This window comes from Hippocampus zosterae, chromosome 8 (assembly GCF_025434085.1).
Source record: "Hippocampus zosterae strain Florida chromosome 8, ASM2543408v3, whole genome shotgun sequence".
In the NCBI taxonomy this organism is placed as follows: domain Eukaryota; kingdom Metazoa; phylum Chordata; class Actinopteri; order Syngnathiformes; family Syngnathidae; genus Hippocampus; species Hippocampus zosterae.
In genome coordinates, this window is record NC_067458.1 from 15,848,833 (window position 1) to 15,872,969 (window position 24,137).

The 24,137-nt window shown below is 40.3% G+C and overlaps 1 protein-coding gene and 1 long non-coding RNA gene across 2 annotated transcripts in view; one reads left to right on the forward strand and one right to left on the reverse strand.

The window, feature by feature from the left end:
* Positions 1-4,579: 4,579 nt before the first annotated feature.
* The window catches only part of agbl4 (AGBL carboxypeptidase 4), a 267,276-nt gene continuing 247,718 nt past the window's right edge, over positions 4,580-24,137 (forward strand). Inside the window, exons 1-3 of the mRNA XM_052072858.1 lie at positions 4,580-4,767; positions 6,725-6,847; positions 20,255-20,379. Of these exons, the coding sequence (XP_051928818.1) occupies positions 4,653-4,767; positions 6,725-6,847; positions 20,255-20,379 (363 nt within the window). The 5' untranslated portion in view covers positions 4,580-4,652. The remainder of the gene's footprint in view (positions 4,768-6,724; positions 6,848-20,254; positions 20,380-24,137) is intronic.
* LOC127605435 (uncharacterized) overlaps positions 20,316-24,137 on the reverse strand; it is a 36,035-nt gene continuing 32,213 nt past the window's right edge. The window contains exon 3 of the long non-coding RNA XR_007963592.1: positions 20,316-21,566. This is a non-coding gene — a long non-coding RNA (uncharacterized LOC127605435). The remainder of the gene's footprint in view (positions 21,567-24,137) is intronic.

Consider the following 24,137-nt stretch of genomic DNA (forward strand, 5'->3'; position numbering starts at 1 on the left):
TAATAGTGTTTTATTGACACTGGACAATTATGAGATTGACAGCGTCCATTTGGGATAAAATACAATTTTACAGTGCAGACACACCAGCATTAAAGATTGATATTGGCCTTTTATTTATATTTAAAATAATCACTTTAACCAACCCCCCCTTTCATTTGGATTTTTTTTTTACCTCCAACACATGACATAAATGCTGCATCATTATACTGTTGTGAAAGCTGGTAAAATATTATGATGTTATCATGATTTACTCTGTGACTCACACCCCATGTGTTCAAAACAATGCTTAGAGGGACAGATGAAGTGTGATGGGGTATCAGCGGGGTATACAAAGCAGATACTTGTGTGAGGCTAACAAAACATACAGTTAATTCAGATACACAGACATGAATGTATCATCAAACATATCGTTTCACTCGTGTCTCGGCTTTCACCTCATATTTCTCTTGTCTAAGAAAAAAAGGCTGCCGGCCACATCCCTGTTCCGCAAAGCTGGTCGTCTCTGGGGGACGAGTGGCCCAGCAGTGCCCTGGGAAGGAGGGTGTGTGTGTGTGTGTGTGGGGGGGGGGGTGGCGTTCGGGGGTTGAGCTGTCGGATGAATCATCCAGAGTGAGGCTTGATTCTTCAGTCAGCTGCCTCTCAAGCCTTCCTCCCTGACCCCGCCTCGGCTCCCCTAAGCTCTCTGATTGCTGTCACCATAGTGATTCTCTGTGTACTGATGGCTGTTTTTTTCTGAACTGCCAACCCCCTCCTTCCTGTACCCTCGTAGCCTCCCAACTTGATGCCACTTGTGCCTCGTATTGATTTTTGCATGACTACCTCCTACACAAATGACAGACTTCATTTGGGCATGTTAACAAGGTTTTTGCAGGACTTGACGGTACAAAAATGCAAGAAAAACACATAGAGCCTACCGTCCCAGTCATATTATTTGGGATTTAATTGAATTTTAATTTTCCTGAAAAAAAAACGCGGTAGAGTAATACAGTATCGAATCCAGCAAAAACTTAGCTCAGCGAGCTGCTATATAAACAGCATTTGTGATTAAAGTTAGGTAGTGACGACAACTTTTTCACTTCCGATACGATACCAATATTTGCAGCCTAGAGTACTGCACGATACCGATATTGATCAGATACGACATCAGCAGGAACAATACTGGCTTCTATACAACAATAGTCAGCAACAGTCAGCATAAAAAAATCGGATCCCTTTATACTACACTGCTGGATAGAAGAACAAGACGGAAGTTTGGAATGACTGCTTCTATATGAGTGCTAATAGTGTAAATTTTGGATGCAAACTGATATAGTCCGTGTTCTTTCTACACATACATAACACACTAGCATTATGCCCAAACGCAAGTTCTAAGGTGCCATGTTAGCTGAGTAACAGCTAGTGTTGGCTACCATTTGATAGCTACGCGGCCTGACGATTGAAGATTGCTGTGGGGGTCCTCCAGGCAGACAAGTGTCGTTTTGCGGCTGATGCCATACAAAGTAGGTTGGTCAACTTCTCACCATGATGCAGAGAAAGGTTCTAATCACTATTGCCAGCGATGGAAGCACATGAGCTGAGTAAAGGCCAAACCGAGAATCACGTACTGTGGAACCTCCAGTTACAAACAACCCTTTTTATAAATGTTGATAAAAAAGCTGCCACAAGTTACATAAAAGTTTTGGCATGTGAACCATCTCGAGCACATTGCTTCAGTGTATTCCATCAGAATTTAAAGAGGAATCTGATAAACTTGGACCATCTAAGAACATGTTCGAGGAATTTATTGTGGATGGCGTTCCTTCCTCATTTGTTTGGTGGCCGTCTGTTACTTTGGTGGCTGTCAGTCATTTGATAATGTGCAATCGCTGCCACCAAGAGGGCTGAGGTGTCCCACATACTGAAGGTCGGCGCTCTGCTGTGAGCTGTTTGATTTGTTGATTTTCAAAGCTTATTTCATAATCTTAAAACAAATGATACTGAAACAGAGAGCATTCATGCAAAAATCTAGTACATTGCAAAGGCAGGAAACATACTGCAAACATGAAAACTAAAGTTTGCTTACTCATGGGGAAATAGTGATTATTATGGTTTGGGCATGTTTCAAAAAGAAAGAAAGCAAAATTTTGAAATGTGATGCAAGAAGCGATAGTATCTCGGAGGGCTTTCTCATATACTCTGATCAGGTTTGTGATGCTGTGGCGTGTCCTCCACTTCCAGAAGAGGCTGAAAATAGCCACATTTCATGTTTCTGCAGCTTCAACTATTTCACCGAGACAGGAATGTCCGCAAACATGTGAAGCACAAATATGAGCAGCCACACATTCGATAAGCATGTGCAAATACATTCTCCTGAGAGATAATTAAAATGTGAGACACCATGGAGCATATTGTGCTTCACTTCAAGCGATTGTTGAGTTTAATGATGGATGTTTTCATTAAATCATTTCTGCACTTTGCAGACATCTTGACAGGAAAATGCTGCATTCAAAGCGTACCTTGGGCAGAGAGCTGAAGGGTTATTCTTGAAAGTGTTTCTATTCTTACTTCAGAAAGGGAGTTTATGTTTTTATCAGCGTGGGTTTCTCTTTTAGTTTAGTTTATTTTTGTGGAACGAGGACGTGCTGGCATTCGTAGGAGGAATTTCCGTACAAATGATGGTAGTAAAAAAATAAATTCTCGAATTTGAACACATTTTGAAGAGCTATTTCCATCTGGTTCCTGGCTGTGTATTTGGCAGCAATGTAATAAATATGGAAAAATCATATTCCACGTGAAAATGTGCCCAAAAAGCATATTCTGGTCGTGAGATTAAAGAAAAACCTTCGGCTCTATTTTCATGACCAACGTATATCCGGCGTAGTGTGTAACATATCTCTGAGCACAGGTGAGCTAGTTTTGATGTTGATATTTTTGTAGATGGGCGCAAACCGGTGGGCGGGCATGTGAGAGGAAGGTCTGCGCCACTGTGGGAGTGGTTACAGGTAACGTCAATCATGGCAAATTTATCTACGTGAGCTACTTATTGAACTAGTAAGTAGCCCGCTACCTAACAGACAGATGGACAAACACAAATGCAACACTCAAAGATTTATTTTCTATGACAGTGTGGTCTCGGTGCATCACTGAGTGTCACTTAATTGAAATATGGTGTGTATGTTAAAATAGACACTGTGTGTCTTCTAATAACATAGGTAACACTAAGAATCATTAAAGCTACCTGGTGTAGACTGCTGTGTTATGCATACTCAAATACAGTACATGAAGTTCTCCAATATGAGTTTCAGGCACAATATCAGGCTACAGTCGGGATCTCAAGAGTCACCTTATCTGCTGCAGACAAGTCAGGATATTATGGTAAACTCAAGCACCCTAATGTCGTCCCGCTATTCGATAAGAGCAGAGAAACAAGAGAAACATGCAGCATATCTAATGTATTCTGCTCATGCTCCTTAATTCAATTTCAATCCCCCTCTTGTGAAATGAGTGACTGTGACACCGTAGAGCACTTTAATTGGCACAGTGTTAAAAACAATGACATAGCATAGAGGACGGTCATTCAAATCTCATGTTTTTTTTTTTAAATAGAATTTTTCACCGGCAGTTCTGTATTCTCATGCTGTCATTTGAGAAGAAATCAGTCTGACCTATCTGCTCAGTGGCTTGTTGATGCAGGTCATCAAATACACACACACACACACACACACACACACACACACACACACACACACACACACACACACGCGCACACACACACACACACACACATTTCATTGCCCTGTCCGCGGTCCTATTCATTTGGTCCAGTTATACAAACTGAAAATTAGCAACAGCGTGTGTGTGCCAATTTGTTGCGGGAGTTGTGTGCCTGCTCATTTGATGTACTTAATCAGGTGCAGCCTTTGTAATGGGAAAGGAATAGGACCGGACCTGATTGGCCTTGATGACATCTATGTGCCAATTGTCGAGAAAACCACCAGCTTTAATCAATCTGCAGGATGACTCAGAATCACCGTGTGTGACCTGCAGTGATTGACTTTCTTTGAAAATCCGATTAAAAATGCAGGTGTGGCTGCAATATGATAGAGGTGTGACCATTAGCATGAATATAGAAGCAGTGTCTATTTTTTATATAACTTCCCCTTTAGGCACAGAATTCACAATACACTAAATTAAATTTCCAAAAAAAACGGAGTCAAGCCCATCACCATTTCAGTAAAAATACGAATGGGATCTTTTTGTTTGGGTGGTTTGGAATGGTTGCCAGCCAACCATTCACACTCAATGACGGACAATATAAAGTGTTTAATTAATTAATATGTGGAAAGCCCGGTTTCAAACACTCAAGATGCGGACTTAAGGGGTGGCTATGGACTGACCCTACCCTCTTGGTTGTGTTTTAAGCATTCTGAAAATATTGCACTTCAAGTTTACTATATTTTAGTTAACTGTGGAATGCATGTCGTTATCATTCATTTTTTGATTGAATAAAATATAACGTTGCCTCGGTTTTCTGTTTTATTTTTTTGCCTTCATGGTCCTTCCTCCCTAGGCGTCTCAACCCAGCTGCAGAGCATTATTATCCTTAAGGGAAGTACTTTTCCAAACACGTCGCGCTTTCAGCTTTGCACTGTGTGACAATTGACTGCTATTTAATGGGAACCTCCCTCCCTTTGCCGACTGCTCCGTTGCCTTGGCAACAAAGGGAGCGCGTCTGTGCAAGAATGGAACGGAAGATGGAGGAGAACCCCGTGAAAGACGCCGAGACTGGTGCGTAAATATTAGCCTCCTTACCTCGCTCGCTCGTCGGTGCTGTTTCCCAAAGAGAAGGCCCGGCGGGCGACCACGCTCCGCTGGGCGTTTCATCGATCATCATGACGTGCCTTCACATTAGCGTGCTAAACCTTTTTTTTAGCTAGCAGGCGCACGGATGTAAACAAGAGTGATGTCACCTGCATGCTGAAAGCTAGCATTGCTGCAACCCTCTTTAGCCATGTTTCATTCCTCAAAAACAAACAGCGGGTACGGACTGGCATACGTTCTGCTTTGTAATAGGTATTCCATTCACCAGAGCAGGTGTGCTGGTCAATGGACAGCCCCAGCTAGGTTAGCTGATACCTTAATTAGCTCCGTGTGTCAAGTGCTGTGTTTCTCGTCCGCTTTAGTGACCTCACGCTGCTGCAAAGGGAGAGTGTTGAAAACAACGCGTGTTAACCTCTCACAGCTCCGATACATTAACAAACCTTTATTTATAATAAGTGCTGACGTATCAGTTCTCTTATTTGTGGATATTCTCACTTACATTGTGCTCTGAAATGTTAATGTAGGTTTAATATAATCACTGTTTGACACATTGTTGTTCGAGGTGATGATTACACTAATATGTCGATATGGGCAAAAGTGTGTCACACATTTATTGAAGCGTATGCAACCGAGTTACAAAGAACTTTCTGAAGAATATTTGATTTCCTTTGTAAAACGAATGCCACGACTGTGTTCAACTGCTAAATTAGCCAAAAGTTTTGACATTTTGTTCATTGAATGTTTTATTTGTCAATATGAGTTATTTGTTTTATGCTTTTTTTCATATTATAATAAAACATTGAACAGCACGAACTTAAGTTCGTTATTCATTCATTATTATATGAATGTATGTTGCCATGGCAATGATTGACCAATATCCATAATAAGATATTTTATAGATATGTTACCTATGGTTAGTGACGTAAAATGTACACTGTAAAAAAGTGATACATATTTACAGTAGGTAACCTGTTGCTCAGCCTTGAAGCTGATCTTCAATGAAGTGTTTAGAATACGGATGTATGGACTGGCTATCTGTCTGGAGGAGTCTGATCAGCTCTGCTGATTCATCCAAGCTTCAGTCTCAATCTTTTACTTGAAATATTTTCAGTCTTCTAACCCTAGTTTGAAACTAACTGGTGTTGGTAATTGTGAAACAATATTTTGTCCCTCACTCGGGGATTCAAGATATTTAAAAAAAATCTTTTTGGAAATTATTCAATGCTGCTTCTGTGTTACTGTCACCACAAACTCGAGTTGTATCTAGTGCGCATTAATCTATACATCAAGTTTCTTAAAAGTAGGTAACCCCAGACTACAAAAGAGTTTGCTTGCGCTGTGCCATTGAGGTACCCACAGAAGCAGCTACAGAGCGTTGTTGTATGCTACATTTAGTCTATTCATAGACCTAAGAAGGTGCCGCGGTATACTGTGGTGTGCAATATGGCTTCGACATCTGAGGAACACATATGGAGTTTCCTCTAGCGTGTTTGCCTCTGCATACAATTTCCTCCATTGTCAGTGAATATCTTTGTCATCTGGCCAATCATCCGAAATACAGTGGCCAAGATATTTTCCCTCATTACATGCTTCAAGGACCTTGCTGCTCAAGCAAAACATGGGAAACACTGATTTCCAATCATGATGTTGATGCTTTTCTTGGCGTTGTATTGGATTTCATATCGGGTACCACGCTGAGAGTATATTGTAAGTCAGTCCTATAACCCGGCTCTACTGTTTATATCAAACGTTGAAATCCATTTTGATATACAATATTAATCAGGCAATCCTGCTTGTGATTTCACAATACAGTATACTTTAAATTAAAAATTAAGGCTTTAAGTTGTTATAATACTATGCTTTTGATTTCTGAAATCTTTACACCCATTTACAACATATGTTTTCTTCTATAATGCATGTGTAGGTAACGAAGGTGGAGGCGAGGAGGCCTTGGTGGGCAATGTCAACAAACTGACAGTGAGCCCACCGGGGTATTCAGGATCTCCAAGAAAAGGGCATCTGGTTTTTGACGCTTGCTTCGAGAGTGGTGAGTACTATGATCCCGTATACTTGAATATTACTTGGTTAGCTTCTCATATACATGGTGCTGTTTGTTGTTGCTCACAAACTGACACAGCTATGAAAGAATGTGACATTTTATAGTGAGTATGGCTGATATTTATGTGTGACTTAACTGCCACTTTGACCCACCTTTGACCGAATCATGTTTTGATGCCAGTTTCATCAAAATCTGGTCGATGGACTGCTAACATGGATGTCGAGCCACAACTCTTAATATGCTCTCCTCTTTTTATCAATTAAGTTAAGCGTGTATGAATAGTTTTGTAGTTTTTAACTTGTTTCTACTGTAGCTTTAGAAAATATGTGAGCCGTGATTGGTTGTTACCTGAGCCCTGAGCAACTGTGATGTCCTTTTCATTTGACAGAAACTAGCAAAATGACCACTCCCTGTGATGGCTAATAACGGGTGACTGCTTAACTCATACTCCACAAATGCAATATATTCAGAATGCAGTTTTTAGACTTGTAATGTTAAGGATTTCATTTTCATTGTTTATTTGAAAGGGACAATGCACATTGATGAACACCGGTGTCACAGCTGTGTAATTGTGCCAAATTTAGCATCTAGCTAAGTTACTGTACATTAGTAGTCCCTTGCCCAGTAACATAAAACATGCATAAACACAAGCAAGACATATTTCCTTCATTCACGCTTTCACATGAAATCAAAATTCTAAGTTGCCTATGTGCGAGTATTACATTCTAAAGTGTGGCAGTTATTAATAATTACAGAATTTGGGGTTCACTTCCCCTTTAAACATTCATCATCAACATCAAAACATTGCAGCACACTGCGAGCCTGTTCCACATAATGCAGGTGAACAATCATTACATGCTTATCTAATATATTTGACTGCACTTGTCAAATGTTTGCCTCACTGAATTGGTTGCCTATTCAAACAAGAGCTGACAGTGAGGTCTTTATTTCATTAAAAAAAAATATTCACACATATTAGCACAATCCTATTTGCGCAACCTCCAGGTCCCATCCCACAAGCTCTTTTGATTAAATGTGTTGTACTTATGTGCTCTGACATTTCCTGTTTGTAGAGTTGTCATATACACGTATACTACTTTTGCATTTATCATGCTCCCCTTAGCCAGGAGATAAAACAGTTATATTGACTATCTGTAAACGGGTCACTGATAGTTGCCAATGACATACTATAGCTGATACAGTTGTGGTAACTCAAACCCGATACATACTGTATATAATACATGTGTATGGAGAAATGATTTACATCAGCATTATCATTGCTTTTCCTTTCCAAAAAGGGCACATTAAAGGAGCTTTTACATTGATTAATGGGCATCGAGCTCCCACATTGAGATCAGCTAACATACATAATGTCTACGGCTCCGGATGCATCTCCTGAATGATTTATTGAATTGATATTAATATCTCTCCGGTAAATGCATCACTGAAGTTAGAATGGGGGAGGAGTTGATTTTTGTCTAGCTCGTATCAAATGAAAGGGGTCACTTATATTTTATTAAACTGATTTTGTCATTTTCTTTTAATGCGAGTCTTGATTTAAAAATAACATGAAAAATGAGGGGGGGGTTGGCTACCCCTCAAAATACAAAAAAAAATCCTAAAAAATATATAGAAACGCATATAAACACCAAACACTGGTAACAAAAACATAAACAGAGACAACATATCACAAATAAACATCACAAAGATAACTATCGAATTAAAGAAAAGCTACCGTATTTTTCGGAATACATGTCGCTCCGGATCATAAATCACACCAACCAGAAAATGCACAATTAAGAAGAAAAAAAACATAAATAAGTCGCACTGGAGTATAAGTCGCATTTTTGGGGAAAATTTATTTGATAAAATCCAACACCAAAAACATGCATGTCATTTTGAAAGGCAATATAAAATAAAAATAAAATAGAGAACAACAGGCTGAATAAGTATACTGAACAGTGGTCTTTATGTGCTCCTCGATTGACTAGTGACTACTTTCTTCTTGCTACTGGCCCACAGTCGGCTGGAATAAGCTCCAGCTCCCGTGAAAATAAGCAGTTGCTGAAAATCATGTTCATCACTTTATTATATTCTGTGTCTCTCTTGAAGTGGTCTGTGCATTCTTGGTCTTGACCGGCCTTCAGAATAAATCCATGTCTTCGCCATGTCCCGTCGAGTTAAAATATTGATGTACCGAATTCTCGGTGCATCCGTTTTTACATTTTTTTTCTTCATTGATTTAAAACCGTGCCTTTTTATTGCATGTGTTGAAAACATGTCCAATAATTCTCTTTTCCTCTCAAACTTATCGCAAATTTAGGATTACTTCTGCGACCACCGAGTACATCGCATGTTCATTTCATAATGTGCAGATCTCATTTAGAGTTGGTTTCAAATCTAAATTACCTCCAATGTTTAGACACTTGTCATTTAAGCTGTTTGCCAAAGGTATGAAACCCAATTTACATTTAGACGAGGCTAAATTCACATTGTTGTCATCCATATGCTGATCAAGCCACTGATGGACGACTCATTTACATATTGTGGGTGTCTCAACCAACAGGTCATTTTGAAGGCATGAAATGCCTCTTTAGATAGCATTGCAAATATATGATAATCATAACTGCGGTCTTTAACTTGACAATAGTTTGTGCATATTTTTAGGCGCCCAACATACAAATGCAAATTTCCTGGCCCAGATCAATATTTATATACGGCACTTAAGAAAATGCAAAGCGGCAAATAAATTCAGTTAATCAGCAACTATAACGTCTTGGTCTATTGTGACGCGTATGGCCATTGTGTCACGATGCAAAGATTCCTTAAAGTGATATGAAAACCTTCATTATTTTTCGAGCGAATGCCAAATGACATTCTTATCTTGACTTGTCACATTTGTTTCCCTGTGCGCTCAAGCTGTGTACATTTTCGTCTAAGTCTCGAATTCTTTTTTGTGAATGCCTCCTCTCAATGTTGCTGACTAAAGGGCCATCTGTTTTAACAAAGGATGACACTGACAGAACAGGGTTATTGTTTTCCTGCACCTCTGGACTGTGCAGATGTAATTAAACACTCGCTGATTAGTCTAACTGCGGCATGCTGTCAGTGACTTGTTTGGTCAAAGAAATTCCCCAGGGATGACAAATGTTTAGTGGGGCCCCATTGATTGGCACATCACATAGACTCATCTGTTTTTACAATCGATTCGCTCAATAGAATCTAACTTATACGGCCGAATGGGGAACAGATATGCACACGCTAGTTTTTTTTTTTTTCATGCTGCGCTTCAATAACAAATCCGGGCCTATTGAGACACCGAAAATAGATTTACTTGTCCAAGTTGTAAAACCTGTATAATTGCATTCTTTAAATCACTCACTGAGAAAATTGTACTGAACACATTCTCACCCAAAACATAATGGATTCTCTCATAGCTCATGCTACATCCCTTCATCAGATTTTCGTGAAAATTAACCGAGCTGTTCTTAATTCTAATGACAATTGACAGAGGAATGGAGTAATTGTATGAACATTGTAAAGTTATTTCTTTTTTACAAAGCTTGGTTTTTGGAGTGTGGGTGGTTGTTACTGCCACGCACGCAGCATGCTGTGCATTAATATTTATAATATACGTGCCAATCATTTGTCACTCATGTACGGAAATCTCAGAATCCACACACCAAGAGATAAAGAAGAGTGCATCCCTATCTTCCTTGCGTCGGAATCTAAAACATTCATATCAAAATAACTTCTTCTGTTGCAGCATCAACAAGTCTGTTTTGGTTACACGACTGTTTAGTACTGTCATTGTTCAAATGACACACTTAGTTTGACTCTGTTTTGGGATGAAATATATGTCAATTGTTTTCTGTTATAATCACAGAAACATGGAAAGACAAGTCAAGTTTATTTGTATCGACCTTCAAAAATAGTCTCAGAGGGCTGCGCAAATCTAAAGTTGGCAAATATTAGCGACAACCCCTGATCTACACTTCACATTGAGAAGGGATCACAGATGGGGAGGTTGGGGGGGGGGGTGTTCCTCTTCCAGGATGACCATGCAGCAATGGATGCCAAGTGGGCAACATTTAATGCATCATGTGGTGCGGAGAGTTTTGTTCCACCCTTTGATAAAGGAAGATTTAGTGAAAGAACTCTTCAGGTGTTTATCATTTCACAGATTGTGTGTAATTACAATAGAGGACAGTAAGTTGTTTTTCCTGGTCCGGTTACACATGTACTGTAAATGAATGGCACGACCTTGATTGTGCCTTATGTCCTCGGATGCAGTATTTTCTTAAAAATCAAATTAGAGGAACAAGATGGGGCCAACTAGGGAGAATAATTCACACAGATCATTTTCCTGTTGTATTACTGTCAGGTTTATTCTGACAGCTTTGACAAATATGATTTAAAAAAAAAAGATTTTCTTAACTGCAAGTTCCCTCTTTAAGATTAACACGTAAAAAGAACAAAATATTCAGTTTTAACTTGAGTGCTGTATAAAAAAATTATGCATCTGATTCCTGGCTCAGAATGCAGCGTAAAGAACTGATACTTTTTACCATTCATAATTGTCACAGAAGTGTTTAAAAAAAAGTTTTCCACACACAAAAACACCATCTTAACATTGTTTACCTCATGGTGATTGCGTTGAATGTAAATTTGCTTCTTTAATGTTACTTCCAGTGTCTTCTTGTCACGTTGTTCTTCTCTTCACACCGATGATTGACAAGGCTGCTCCTTCTTTTGGAATCCGTTTCGCAAATGAGAATCCAAAAATCTACACATGCATACAGAGTTAATCCTTTGATGGTTGTTCGCATCTCTGGTGGAACACAGCATTGTGAGGTTCCGCCAGATTTCATGAGTCTCCGACTCTCGCCAGTGGTTGCATGATGCGCCAACATCGTCAATTATAGCCGGTCACAAGTGTACAGAAGCTTTCATACAGGTGAAAAATCATTTCCCGGGTTATAAGCGATTGAGACAGAGCCACTGACCATGTGCTGCCGAATAGAAATACAGAAAATGCAATACCGAACCACGTTTATAATTTCATGTGTACACGTGGATGAAATGGCAAAGCTGGTGAGGATTAAGCGGCTCGGATAATGAGTGGATGGATGAATATGCACCTGTAGCTCAGTGACCTGACGTTGCGCCGACTCTTGAGGGCTTTCCAAACAAAGATCCAATTCATCTGAATGTGAGGGCGTGCTCCTGACATGTGATGTATTGAGTGGCACTCTCGGTTGCTCTGTCTCCTTGGCGGTGGCAGGGAAGCTTCACTGCTCAAACGAGTACATTTCCTCTCCGCTCTTTGCTTTTTACAGTTTCTTCCTTCACTCTCTTCCTTTTTAAACCAGGGGAATTCTATAAAGACACATTTGAGATGAATTAGGCTTGTGGGCAAAACCATCATTTTTGATTGATGCTTGTTATTGGCCATTTGTTGCTCCTTAGTGTTAACACTGATCACAGTTTTTTTTTTTTGCTATCTACAGTATTTTTAGATCTGCCTTCAGGCATACGGTGTTGATTTATTTCCCTTATTGTTACTGACCATTATTTCTTATCATATCCATTTGGCTGGGCGTAGCTTACGTGCAAAAAGGAAGACTAATGCAATAATAGTGGCTTTTGCAACAGATGAAGTGAGAAATAGACGTTGAATGTCAACAAGATTAGTTTTACAGTCTTCAATCAATATAATGTTTTATTTATCAACCTAACTGTTTTGATTTGCAAAGACTATATCAAACTTGCAAGACAATTCAATTCATCAACATCAGGATTGCCATTTTTTTTCATTTGAGCTCATGTAAATCATGAAAGATGCATTTTACTGTTTCACATGGGGTTTTAGGAAGGCAGGCTTGCTTTTACTTCTTTTTATCAGGCCGATGGCAGGAAAAACGGAATAAAAGCAAATGAAACAGTGCAATAATCCTTCCTGACATTTCGAACTGTTGTATTGTGCCATGTCTAATCGTTGAGTAAACACATTGGCTCTGTGGCACTCAGAGACCTCATCTGCCAGAAAAGAGCACACGCAACCACAGTGTCATGTAAATTATTTGTTGATGGCACTGCCTGGAGCAACACACAGTTGACCCAACCAGCACCTTATCTTTGCAAATGTTAGCGGTCAGTTTTAAATGGACATTACCAGTCATCAAATCAAATGTTTATTTGTGATCTATCCAGATGTGATTTGTTGCTGGAAGAGTTGCAAAAAAGTTGATGGTGAAAATGCTCTCACACATGTCGCTTTAGTAACATTTACACGACACGAAGGTTGATTGTATTTGATTATTCTTTTTTTTTTCTTCACATTATGGACTTCCAACCATGACGGGCAAAATTCTCGTGGCTCTAACTGCCGAAGAATATCTAAATTGAAGTACTTAATTATGTCTCATAATCGTCTATATCCGTTGGTATAAAAAGGGATTAGTTTGTCATTGCTTGGATTTTCTTTTATAGTATATTTTAGCCAACAGTAAATTAATAATAAAACTAAAGTTTGCTCGACTTTCTCAAAAAGTGTTTACCCTTCTCAAGTTTTTGGATTGGTATCTGGCACCGCCATGATTTAAGTACTTGGTTCCATACTTAAATAACATTAATTCAAAGTTCCACAATGAAATGTTTATTCTGAGTTGCTTCACTATACAGTCGAATCTCTTTTCAACATACCCAGTTTACGTTTTCACTCCTGTGACGTTCACGTTACATATTCCCAATTTCAATGTTTTCAAAGATGAAGTACAGTTTTTTTCTCTCATGTCCCAAAAAATCTTTTTTTTTTCTTCATACTGTATACACACATTTGTAATTGACATGTTTATACTGTATTGCTTGTTCATGTTTTTACATCTATAAACATTCATACTGTATTATACATCTAATTTGCCGGCCATTTTGTTGGAAACGACTGCCGTTATAATGTACAAATTCGTTATGTCCCTTGAGATGCATTGTAACGAGATTCAACTGTATTAAAATAACACAGGGATGGAAAATAATCTGGCCACATTTTTGACACTTCATAAATCCCCTGTGTATAATGAATAGATGTTGGAAAATGTTCTCCTAGCATAGTGCCTGCCTGATAGGAACTTGGTCAAGCCATTTATTACTCAACAATATTGTCGAGGTTGTGGTTGTGTCGTAAACCCTGTTTGATATATTATAAAATAATTTCTGAAACTCCAACTCACACTTCACATACAGTGCTCACACAAGTGTGGACTGACTGCAAGCTACAACTACGCTGCTTACACACGAGTCGGTCTGTTCTGCTCAAGTCCTTTTATATGGCTTTTACCAAATGGCACACAATTCAAAAAGATGTCTGACCAATTTGGAATTCAAACAATGAAAGAGTGAGTTTACTATAAATCAATCAAATTATATACATTATGACCTGACAATAGATATGCTACATCATATGTGTCTTATTTATTTTGAATGCTTGGTTCAATTAAAGGGAAAGAAAGTGAAGAAAACAAGGTATTGTAATATTTTACATTCTCATGACTGTATGATCTGGCCCCTATCTTTAGCCTCTATTTGATATGCAAGAAACCAAGGCGCCGAAGGTAAATGATCAATCAGACAGGAAGCGTGAGGAGTCGATCATTTGTCGCATACCCACGGGCATCCTCCTCCTCGACGCACCCCTGTGGCCTCGCACTGACAAATAATAACAAAAAAAAACCCCCACCATATTTGTAATAGAGTGTTAGTATAACTCTAAATATCACCGGTTTGCAGGTTTTTTTTTTTTTTTTTGTGAGGCCGTGGGTGCAACTAGAATTGGCTATAAATGCGATGCGAATGTAATGCTAACAATAAAACATGCTGCTTTCATAGAGAAATGTGTGTTTTGATCTTCAGCACTCCAATGAGAGCGACACAGACTCTCTTCAACATGCTGCCCATACACACTAGTGCTGTGGTAAAGGCTCAACATTTGGGGGAATATAGTGACTCAGATTGATGTTATCACGACTAGATTCATTCATCTCATCTTTACATAACATGTGGCCAGTTTCTCTTTGCTCCCCCCAATCTGACCTACTGATGATTGGCCTGTGATTTCTTGCGTCTCTTGTTTCTCTTGCCGCATCGGTTCCCAGTTTTCCTGAACTCATTACAGAGCAATCAGCTCCAGGCATTGAAGTGTACACCCAGAGGGAGCAATAACTGTAAATAAACACTACTGCAGGCTCTCTGATAACATGGTAGCCAGATGATAACAGGTCTCCTAAGTAGGCCTGTTGACCTTCCCCTTACCTTGGGCTTGCCAAGCACTCCTCGGGTCCCTCCACTTTTATCTCAGCAGCTTCTTCTTAAACGACTAAGCAGGAGGAGAGGAAGTATGTGGTTGCTCCAAGATATAACAAAGGGAAGGAAAAATGAATATGGGGGAGGGATCTTGGAATAAGAGATGATAACTGGGGAGAGTCACCTTTGCGGCGTGCCTGTCTTCAGTCCCTTAAGGTTCAACTTCATGAACTTGTCAAACGCTGGCATGAAACAAATTACTTGGTACAAACTTACAGCTAACCCACCATTGTAAGCTTGTGAAACAGATGAAAGTAAGGAGGGCGGTCTCTCCCCGTACGAATGCATGGCGTTTGACAGTCGCAGGGCCAGAGCTGTGGGGCTAAAGCACCGTCTGGATGAGATTGATAACACAATTAAGCCATTACCAATATGAGCACATCACTATGACCCATTACTACACTGGCCACTTCAGATGGATCACACCAGTTTAGCTGTAGGGCCTTTTGGAAGGAAAAAAAAATACAATTAGAAAAGGCTAGCTTGAAAATTGCGCTCTCTTCAGAATGTGAAGGCAGGCCTTTACATCATCAGATATGTACGGGTTGCCTGCATATCTCACTGCTGTCCTCGGGCCCAGCTTTCTTCATCTATTTTGAAACGAGAAGCTCACTGGAGCATGGGTGGACTCATAGCAAAATGACTTTCATTCCTATTGTCCCATTTTATCACACACTCTTATCCTGTTTTTGAAGCAAACTGCATTGTGATTCTTCCAACATTTTTCCACATTTGCAAACACTCATATTATGCATGTGGCTAAAGGAGATGTCATGTCAGAGTCTGTTTCACATAGAAATGACAGAGCATCTGTTTGCTTTTGCTCTTGTTGGCTGTACAATACCGAAATACACCGATAACTTAAATATCAATCACTCTGAACCGCATTGCAAATATATATTCATTTGGCGTTCAACGAGACAGGATATGATCCGCTTACCTTTGACCCTAATGAGTCTTACAATAGTTATTTGAAAAACATTGTCGATGAGCAACCCCAACCTGACCGGTACTTAAAATCTGTACTGTAATTGAGTAAACCTGTTAGATGGTTAGTTTGCAGAAACTTGGAAGGTGACCTCTTTAATCTCGCCTGCAGATGAAGTGATAAGGCATCAAGGGAGAAGGCAGGCTTTAAGAAATCATGAGGCGGGAGATTGATGTTGCCTCAGTGACAACTTGCCTTCAGACGAGCAGGCAAGAGAGAAAGAGACAGACAGAGGGGAAAAAAACAGCCGTTTAGCTGCAGGACTAAACTAAACCCTGACACTAAGGCTGCTGGCTGGAATCAATTCTGTCTTTATCAGCCCCCTTCGTCTGTGTCCAGGAGTCCTGCCCACACAGCAAAGGAGCTGAAGGCGGGAACGGATATTTTTTCCGATAATGAAATTGAACACAGCAAAAATGGGTTTAAAAAGGTGCCTGGCTACAGTCCCTCAGCAGTACAGCACTCTTTTAATCTCAGACCTGCTGTTTGGATGGGTGTGCTCTTGTTTTCGCCAGGTCCACTTAAGTGGAGATACATTGTTAGACTACGGTATGCTGTTAACTCGTAATGCAAAAAAAAAGGACATTTACTGTGTATTTTCTAGTCAACATGAAGCAGTTAATAGCCCACTTGTGGAATAAATTATATGCTATAATAAAAGGTTCCGGACATGACAGGTGGAATGTCTAGTAAGGAAGTAACACTAACCACACAGTCCATTTAATTTGGAAACAACTGCCTATTACAACTGTAATGGCCGGCCGTGCGAGTGAGTTCCACCTCAGGCCTTGGGCATGCGGGACTGCTGCTGCTGCTGCTGCTGCTGTGTGATGATCCATCTGCATGGCAGAAAGCATTCATCCATTGGATGGCTACAGGCTGCAGGCCGGCCCATTGTGTGGGCTGAGTACTGTGACTGCTCCCTCTTGTACCTCCGTAATGGGATTACATTAGCCAGGTTCTTCTGCTCCCTCTTCACATGAATTTCTCTCTCACACACACACACCATATGCATAGTTGCATGCTTGTTGCTCCTTGTGATAATGCATAATGACGTACCAGAGATTTGACTAAATATTCGTCGTGGACCATCGCAATCAATTTTATTGTGTTTTTAAACCCTGTTTTTATGTGGTTGATGAATAATATTCTCAAATTATGTTTCTCTTATACATTTTTCAGAGATTGTGTGGCGAGCTGGATAGTGAGAAAAAAAGGACAAAGGTTTTCATTGTTTTTCAGAGCGAGTTACTGTATAATTTAGAAGCCTGCCAGGGCCAAGCTGCTCATTTGAGCCAAATTAAATTTTGTACATTTCCTACTGTCCTCTCAAGGATAAAGACTTGTGTTTAACGCAGCCTGTCAAGACGCGAATGAAAAGACGATGAAGAGGAATGATACTGGTTCTCAAGGACCAGAAATTCTTTGTTCTGACCTCAGTCTTTCAGCACCCAAATTCATACTAACATTTTATTTTACTTTGCACCGAATGTTTTTCACCAGCAGCTATATATATATATATATATATATATATATATATATATATATATATATATATATATATTTGGGTTTTTTTGTTTTAATCCAAGTCAATGTGTATTAATTACCCTGAAAGGGCAGCCGCAAAAGCAGTTGGTGTTAGCTTGATACTAAATGACATGACATTGATTTAAATGGCCAGGCCACTAGCCCACCAAAGTGTTTGAATGTGGAGGTAGCCACCATAAAATTAAAACTGGGATCAATGATCTGTCATATCCTTGCTGCTTCATGGCCTCAACGTGTAATTCGGGCTTTGAGGCTGCAGCCATCTCTCATGTCAGGCCCTCCAGCTCTGGACTCAATAACCCAGCAGTGCATGGCTGCTGTCTATTGCTATCCTATACTCAAGTGTCCACAAGCAGAAACGGAGTGTTTGTGTGTAGTATGTAAGACCACCCCTGCAAATTAAATTGCACGGGGCATTAAGAGATGTAGGGCTTTTGATGGGCTCTTATTAGGAGTGCATTGAGGCAACTTATAGAGAGTATGACTTTCTGACACATGCCTCATAAGATGCATTGAAACCTGGACCTCTGGATCTAGTACAAGCTGCACAAACAGGCTCCTCTGATAAATGGATCATTTTAAAAATCATCTATTTTACAGTTGAGTTAAATTTGTCTCTTATTTCTCAGTCTGCTACGTTATACAATATGTCACCCTAAAAAACTTGGGAATGTTGATATTTTCCAGTGGTTTTAAGTTTTGAATGTTCTATAAATTCCCCTGCGTATGTATGAAGTGCATTGAAGTTGAGTGAAGACCTGGCTGGACAGGATGTTATTTGTTGGCCATTATTGATATCCTCTTATTAATTGCACTTACCTGTGTTTACTCTATGAATTGTGATGAAAGATGGTTGATGAGATTTGCAAAGGTACTGCAGCGGGGCACGGTTCATGTTATGACTTTAATTTCTTTAAATTGCTTGGGATTGGGTGGAATTGCCAAATGGGCCAAAAGCCCATCCCCTGGCTTATTGTTGTAACCAGAGAATGAAAAACAAGTCGGAATGGAAAATAATATATAGTAGAACACCCAAAGTCTAAAGCATGTGTGAAACTAACTTTTTCGGTTGTCTACAACATACCGTTGAGACAGACAAAGCTTTCTTCTCGTCTGATTCAAGTCGCATCCAGGTTCATTGTGCTACGTCAGTTATATCCCTTCTGCCCTTCTCTCAGTAGTGTATTGTTCCCATTTATTTTGTATATGCAGGCAGTACCTGACTGGAGAAAAGTTTTGGATGAATTAATTTATGAAGTGCAGTACATTAGTTTTATATGTCAGCATCCATGCCATGCAGCTACTCCCTGATTAGTCAAAGATGCTGCGGAGAGGGTTGTTTTCCTGGCCTGTGCGCTGGGATAAGTTGCCAATCACTTACCATTAGTGCTAACGGTGGAAGATGTCGGGGAATGAGCTTTAAATGTGGGAAAAAAAACAGCCCTTCCTCATTAGAATTTACAGTCTTGCTGATTTCCTGTTGTGGCTATGACATAGCATCATATTTATAAAATATGTTTGTTTTCATCGTACATTTATGAAGTAAGGGGTGCACTTCTGTCTGTGCCCTTGTATCCTCAGAATGCGTGACGCAAGCAGACTAGTGGATTAAATCCGTCCTGTGGCAGCTGGAGTGAGATATTGTTAGACACTGTGGTACTTAGCCCATCTGGCTTTTATCACGTTCATGTGATCTGCTCATCAATGTGTGCTTCGACTACCTGCAAACCTCGTGACGGGGGACAATTTGTGAGCATATGTGGACGTGAGATCCAAAATCTATTTTTGCCAGTCTTGAAGCTTGTGGATGATCAACAACAATTCCTATACTCGGAGAAGTAAAGAGTAGCACTTAACACCAGCAAAGTATAAAAAGCAACAAGGTTACCATACCACAGTGATGGCCCAATAAATGATCCCTAAGATTACAAGACATCAAAAATTCAATGTATTAATGAAAACACAAAGAGCACAAAGTAATGTAGACAACTCATCACTGCTGCCTGTGCCACATGAGTATCTTCAGCACACATGTTCCATGTTGTATAGCCAGACTAGATATAAATCAGTGGACAGAGATGAAGCTTATCTTTAGAACGTCCATCATGTAGTCATCGACCACCCTGTCATCTTGTAGACAGCTATGAGAATTAGAAGTGTGGAAATAGTTCCCATTGGATTAATTATACTTCCACTCATCATCTGGCTTTTTTATGTGGTTATTATGTAATATGTCCGACATGGGTGGTTGAAGCCTTTTGTGTCACGTGGCTTTTCTCATGCTTAATTGCCCACTGCGGGCATTGTTTTGGTGTGATCGACTTGTCGATCTGCCTACAGTATTCTATTGTATATCTAATACTTGGAAACAAAATAAAGATGACTTCCTCACAGATTTCACTGATCACGGTCTCTTTTTGGAACGTAACCCCCGCGATAAACGAAGGATTACTGTACAGAAGAAATGATCCCCGCTCATGTAAACTCTTATGCTTTTGCAGGGAACCTTGGCCGTGTTGACTATATCAGTGAATTTGAGTTTGACCTCTTCATCCGGCCCGACACCTGCAATCCCCGATTCCGCGTCTGGTTCAACTTCACCGTGGAAAATGTCCGAGAGACACAGGTCAGTGTTCTCTGTTTTGAAAGGCACTCAAGGGATTCGGTCAAACGGTAAAGAGAGGAATTCCAGACATTCTTCAGGAGACAAAACATGACATGACAAAACATGTTTTTCCATAGTTGAATGAAATGTAATCAAATAAAACGCCACAGTTAGAAAGTCTTATCAGTGTACCACGTTTGGTGCCAATTTTTATTCACACATAACATTTGAACTCCATATACATACTTAAGACTTTACTATTCAGATTCTGTCATTCTGAGAGTTTTGCAGGTGAATACACATATTTACCAGTAAGTACTTTGAAATAGCTGAATCAAATTAAAAACGGGCAATCTTAAATCAAGCTCATTCAGTTATTTTCGCGATGCAATATGGTTTGGGAGTCATCATTGGGAAGCACATCAGTAACAAAACAAATGCCACATAATTGAATGCAGCTTAATTTAAGATCAATCGTACAAACTGTCAAATTAAACTTTACTCCCAACATCCATCAGTTGGTTGTGTACAAAAAAAGTGCCCCCCTCCCCTCCAACCCCCCCCCCCCCTATTGAATTGAGGCAATCTTCTTTTTCGTGCATCAGTTCTTGTCAGTCTCCCAGGGTGATTGTGCCAGTGGCAAACTGCGAGCTTTGCGATTGGTGGACAGAGGTGGTCACATGGCACAGAGATACACTGTATGCAATGACAGTTAACAAAGCTCGGGGAGGGGGCATGGTGGGGTGTGCTATTTAAATATGACTTTGTTGGATAAGACGAAGGTAAAACTGGAAACATTGGCAATAAATCCTGACTTTTGTGATATCATTTTTCACGGATAATCTTGTCAGCCTTAGATAACAAAAGCCGAGACAATGCAAAGGAGCAGTGCAAGAACAAAGAGAGCAGTGAGTGAGTGAGGACGATGCAAACGACAGAAAATCAAATAGATTGGGGTCCAGAAAAAGGCAAAATTAGGATGAATCCTAAGCATACTGTTGCGCCTTGTCTTCCTGCGGAGTGTCCAACACGCCCTATCTGAGCCTAACAGGCCAATCAGCCCATCTCCCCGCAGTGCTGTAGTCAGCACTAATCACATTTTATGGCTCTGAGATGAATGGTAGGCCTCGACTTGGAGCTGAATCGATCCCAGGGCTAGATAGGCCAGCACCGGCAGCCCGCAGCTCGGGCCAACAGGATATTTGCTGCTGTGGCAAAAATGACAGAAAGTGTGTGGGAGAGACTGTCAGAAAGGAGCCAGGGAGGAGAGTACGCATATAGTAAAAGGTGTAATAATGTTCTTCGTTTTAGCGCATACAAATACATGAGACACAATCGCACATTCGATCGCCTGCTTACACATGATGAGAGAAGATGACAGCCACTGCCATCTGTTTCTGGAAACATACTGCACCCGTTTCATAGAATGTGCCTCTTATCTGTCCAATGTGAATTGAAGCTATTCAGTTTTACAGTGTTTTGTGTGATGTACACAGCATATTGTGGCCCCAGTGTCCAAACTTCACAAACGATTCAGAAATCGTAACGGTTTGTGTGTTATGAGCGCAATCATACAAAGTAGGAAAATAGACAAAAGGGTATTAGGATGAGTATGTTAAACAGCAAAGTGCAGTGATGTGGAGAGATGCTGTTCTATGGAGATATCAGGTTTGTTCCAGGGGAGAACCAGCCTGGTGGAGTGTTTCATCCAGCTAAGCCTTGCTAACTCTCAGCCTGAGCCAGGGGAATGGGGAACAGTAAAAGCCCGTGATATTGGAAGTGAGATGGCTATTTTGAAGGAATGTAAGCTGGTGAAACAGATTTGGTCTGCCTCAATCAGCTTAGAAGCTTTGTTGAAATTGGCTTCACCGTAGCGCCAGTTATGATGGATGGTTGGCTGGATGAATAACTCCTTTCTGTCTTGTTTTTTTTTCTTTTTTGCATTTTCCAAACAGCTTGCATACTTCAAAAATCTCATACCTGTTCTGGTTTAGTTGGTTGCAATCCTGGCGGAAAATACTCAACTGAAGGTTTCAATACAGTGACAAATAATTTCTAGGGCCAGTGCGCTGGTTTTAAGGCATCTTATTAAAGCTCTTATCCCTTTTGCGTTGCACGGTACCTACTCAGCTCCTCAACGTGACTCTATTTACAATTGATGATTTTCCGTTTGCAAAACCAGGTATTATCAGGAAGCGTGAGCTGAGTTACTATTTCTCCCACTTGACACCATGTTGGTAATGTAGCTCAACCACTGTTATTTGCTCATTAGTCCAGCAGTTGCTGTTTTAGCACTTCATTGTCATATTCATCCATCGTATTATCCTTTGGCTGACTTCGGTCAATTTTTGTGGCAATCAACAGACAGACTAGTACATATATTCCCGGGTTGTGCTGCAGATGTACAGTAGACTAGAGCAGGCTTTCACAGCAAGAACATTAGATCAGCATTAGGGTAGCCGCGCAGCTCAAACCGAGCGTGTCAGATTCACATGTATCGCTTTTTAATGGAGCACTTTCTCGTCATGTCGTACATGTACGCGTCTCTCAAAGATGCTATTTGAACATTTTAGGGCTGAAACGAGTGCTTGAGTAATTTGGGTGCCTCGGTTAAAAAAATATGCTCAAGGCATTTTTTTTTTCTTCACTTATTTTAATGTACACGGTCAGGAAGAAGGAGTCAAGCTAAACGCAGCAACAAATGTTCATGCTATGCATGACAATAACGCATCCCAAAGCGGTAAGAACTCCAAAATAAACTAAACTAAATAGTATATGGACATCAGTGCCTTGGTGCGCTTTTATTTTGAAGTTGATATCAGTAGCGTTTCTTCTCAGGAATTGTCACGTCTCATCGAAATTGCATTTAAGAAACTTTCCGAATATATCACACGGTACACAGCGCCTGCTGACTTCGATCTTACAAAAGTTTATGTTGTAATTCCAAAGTGAGTGAACCTCAACAAGCAAGTTCCTGCTAGCAGCATTGCATTTCATCCTCTGCCCATGTTATGGCCAGAAAGCGGTGGATGAGTTGATATGACAGCCCATTGGGCAAGTTGATATGCCATTCCACTCTGCTGTAGGGGTGTGCTAAATGTCAGGCTCCGTGAAGGGTACGGCTGTGAGCTATTATCATTGGGGCCTTCAGGGAGCCATTCACAGAAGACAGGCAGTAAAACCTTGCACCGAGCACCTTCAACTCAGATGATTTGTAAGCCTCACTTGCCCAGCGAAAGCACGGTACAGAACGGTTACTCACCATAACCAGGGAAGAGGATGAACTGATGCAGAGTATTCCATTTTGTACCTTTAATTCCCAATGGGCCACCCTTGTTTGAATGTTCGAGACACAGCCCACTGATACAGTATAATTCATCATCAGGGACATTACGCAGTCATGACACACTCAATAAGTTAGATATTGTTTAGAAACATTGAGCGTGGACGTCTTTCCTCCATTGTTTTCGTAATGGCAAACAACATGACTGCTATGAATAACAACATGTACAGAAAGTTAACTTCCATACACTGCATGACCAAAAAGACACCTGGCCATTGAAACTACAGGAAGCAAAAATAGAGGGACATATGGAGTACGCCCTTTGCAGTTATATCAACTTCCAATCTTTTGAGAAGACTGTCAAGCATGTTTGTTTAGTTCAGAGGTCACCGATGTTGAAAATGAGGGCCCGGTTCACAATCTATGTTCTTGTCCATCCGAGGGGTTTTCGATGCAATGAGGTCAAGGCTCTAAAATTCGTCCACTCCTAAATCTG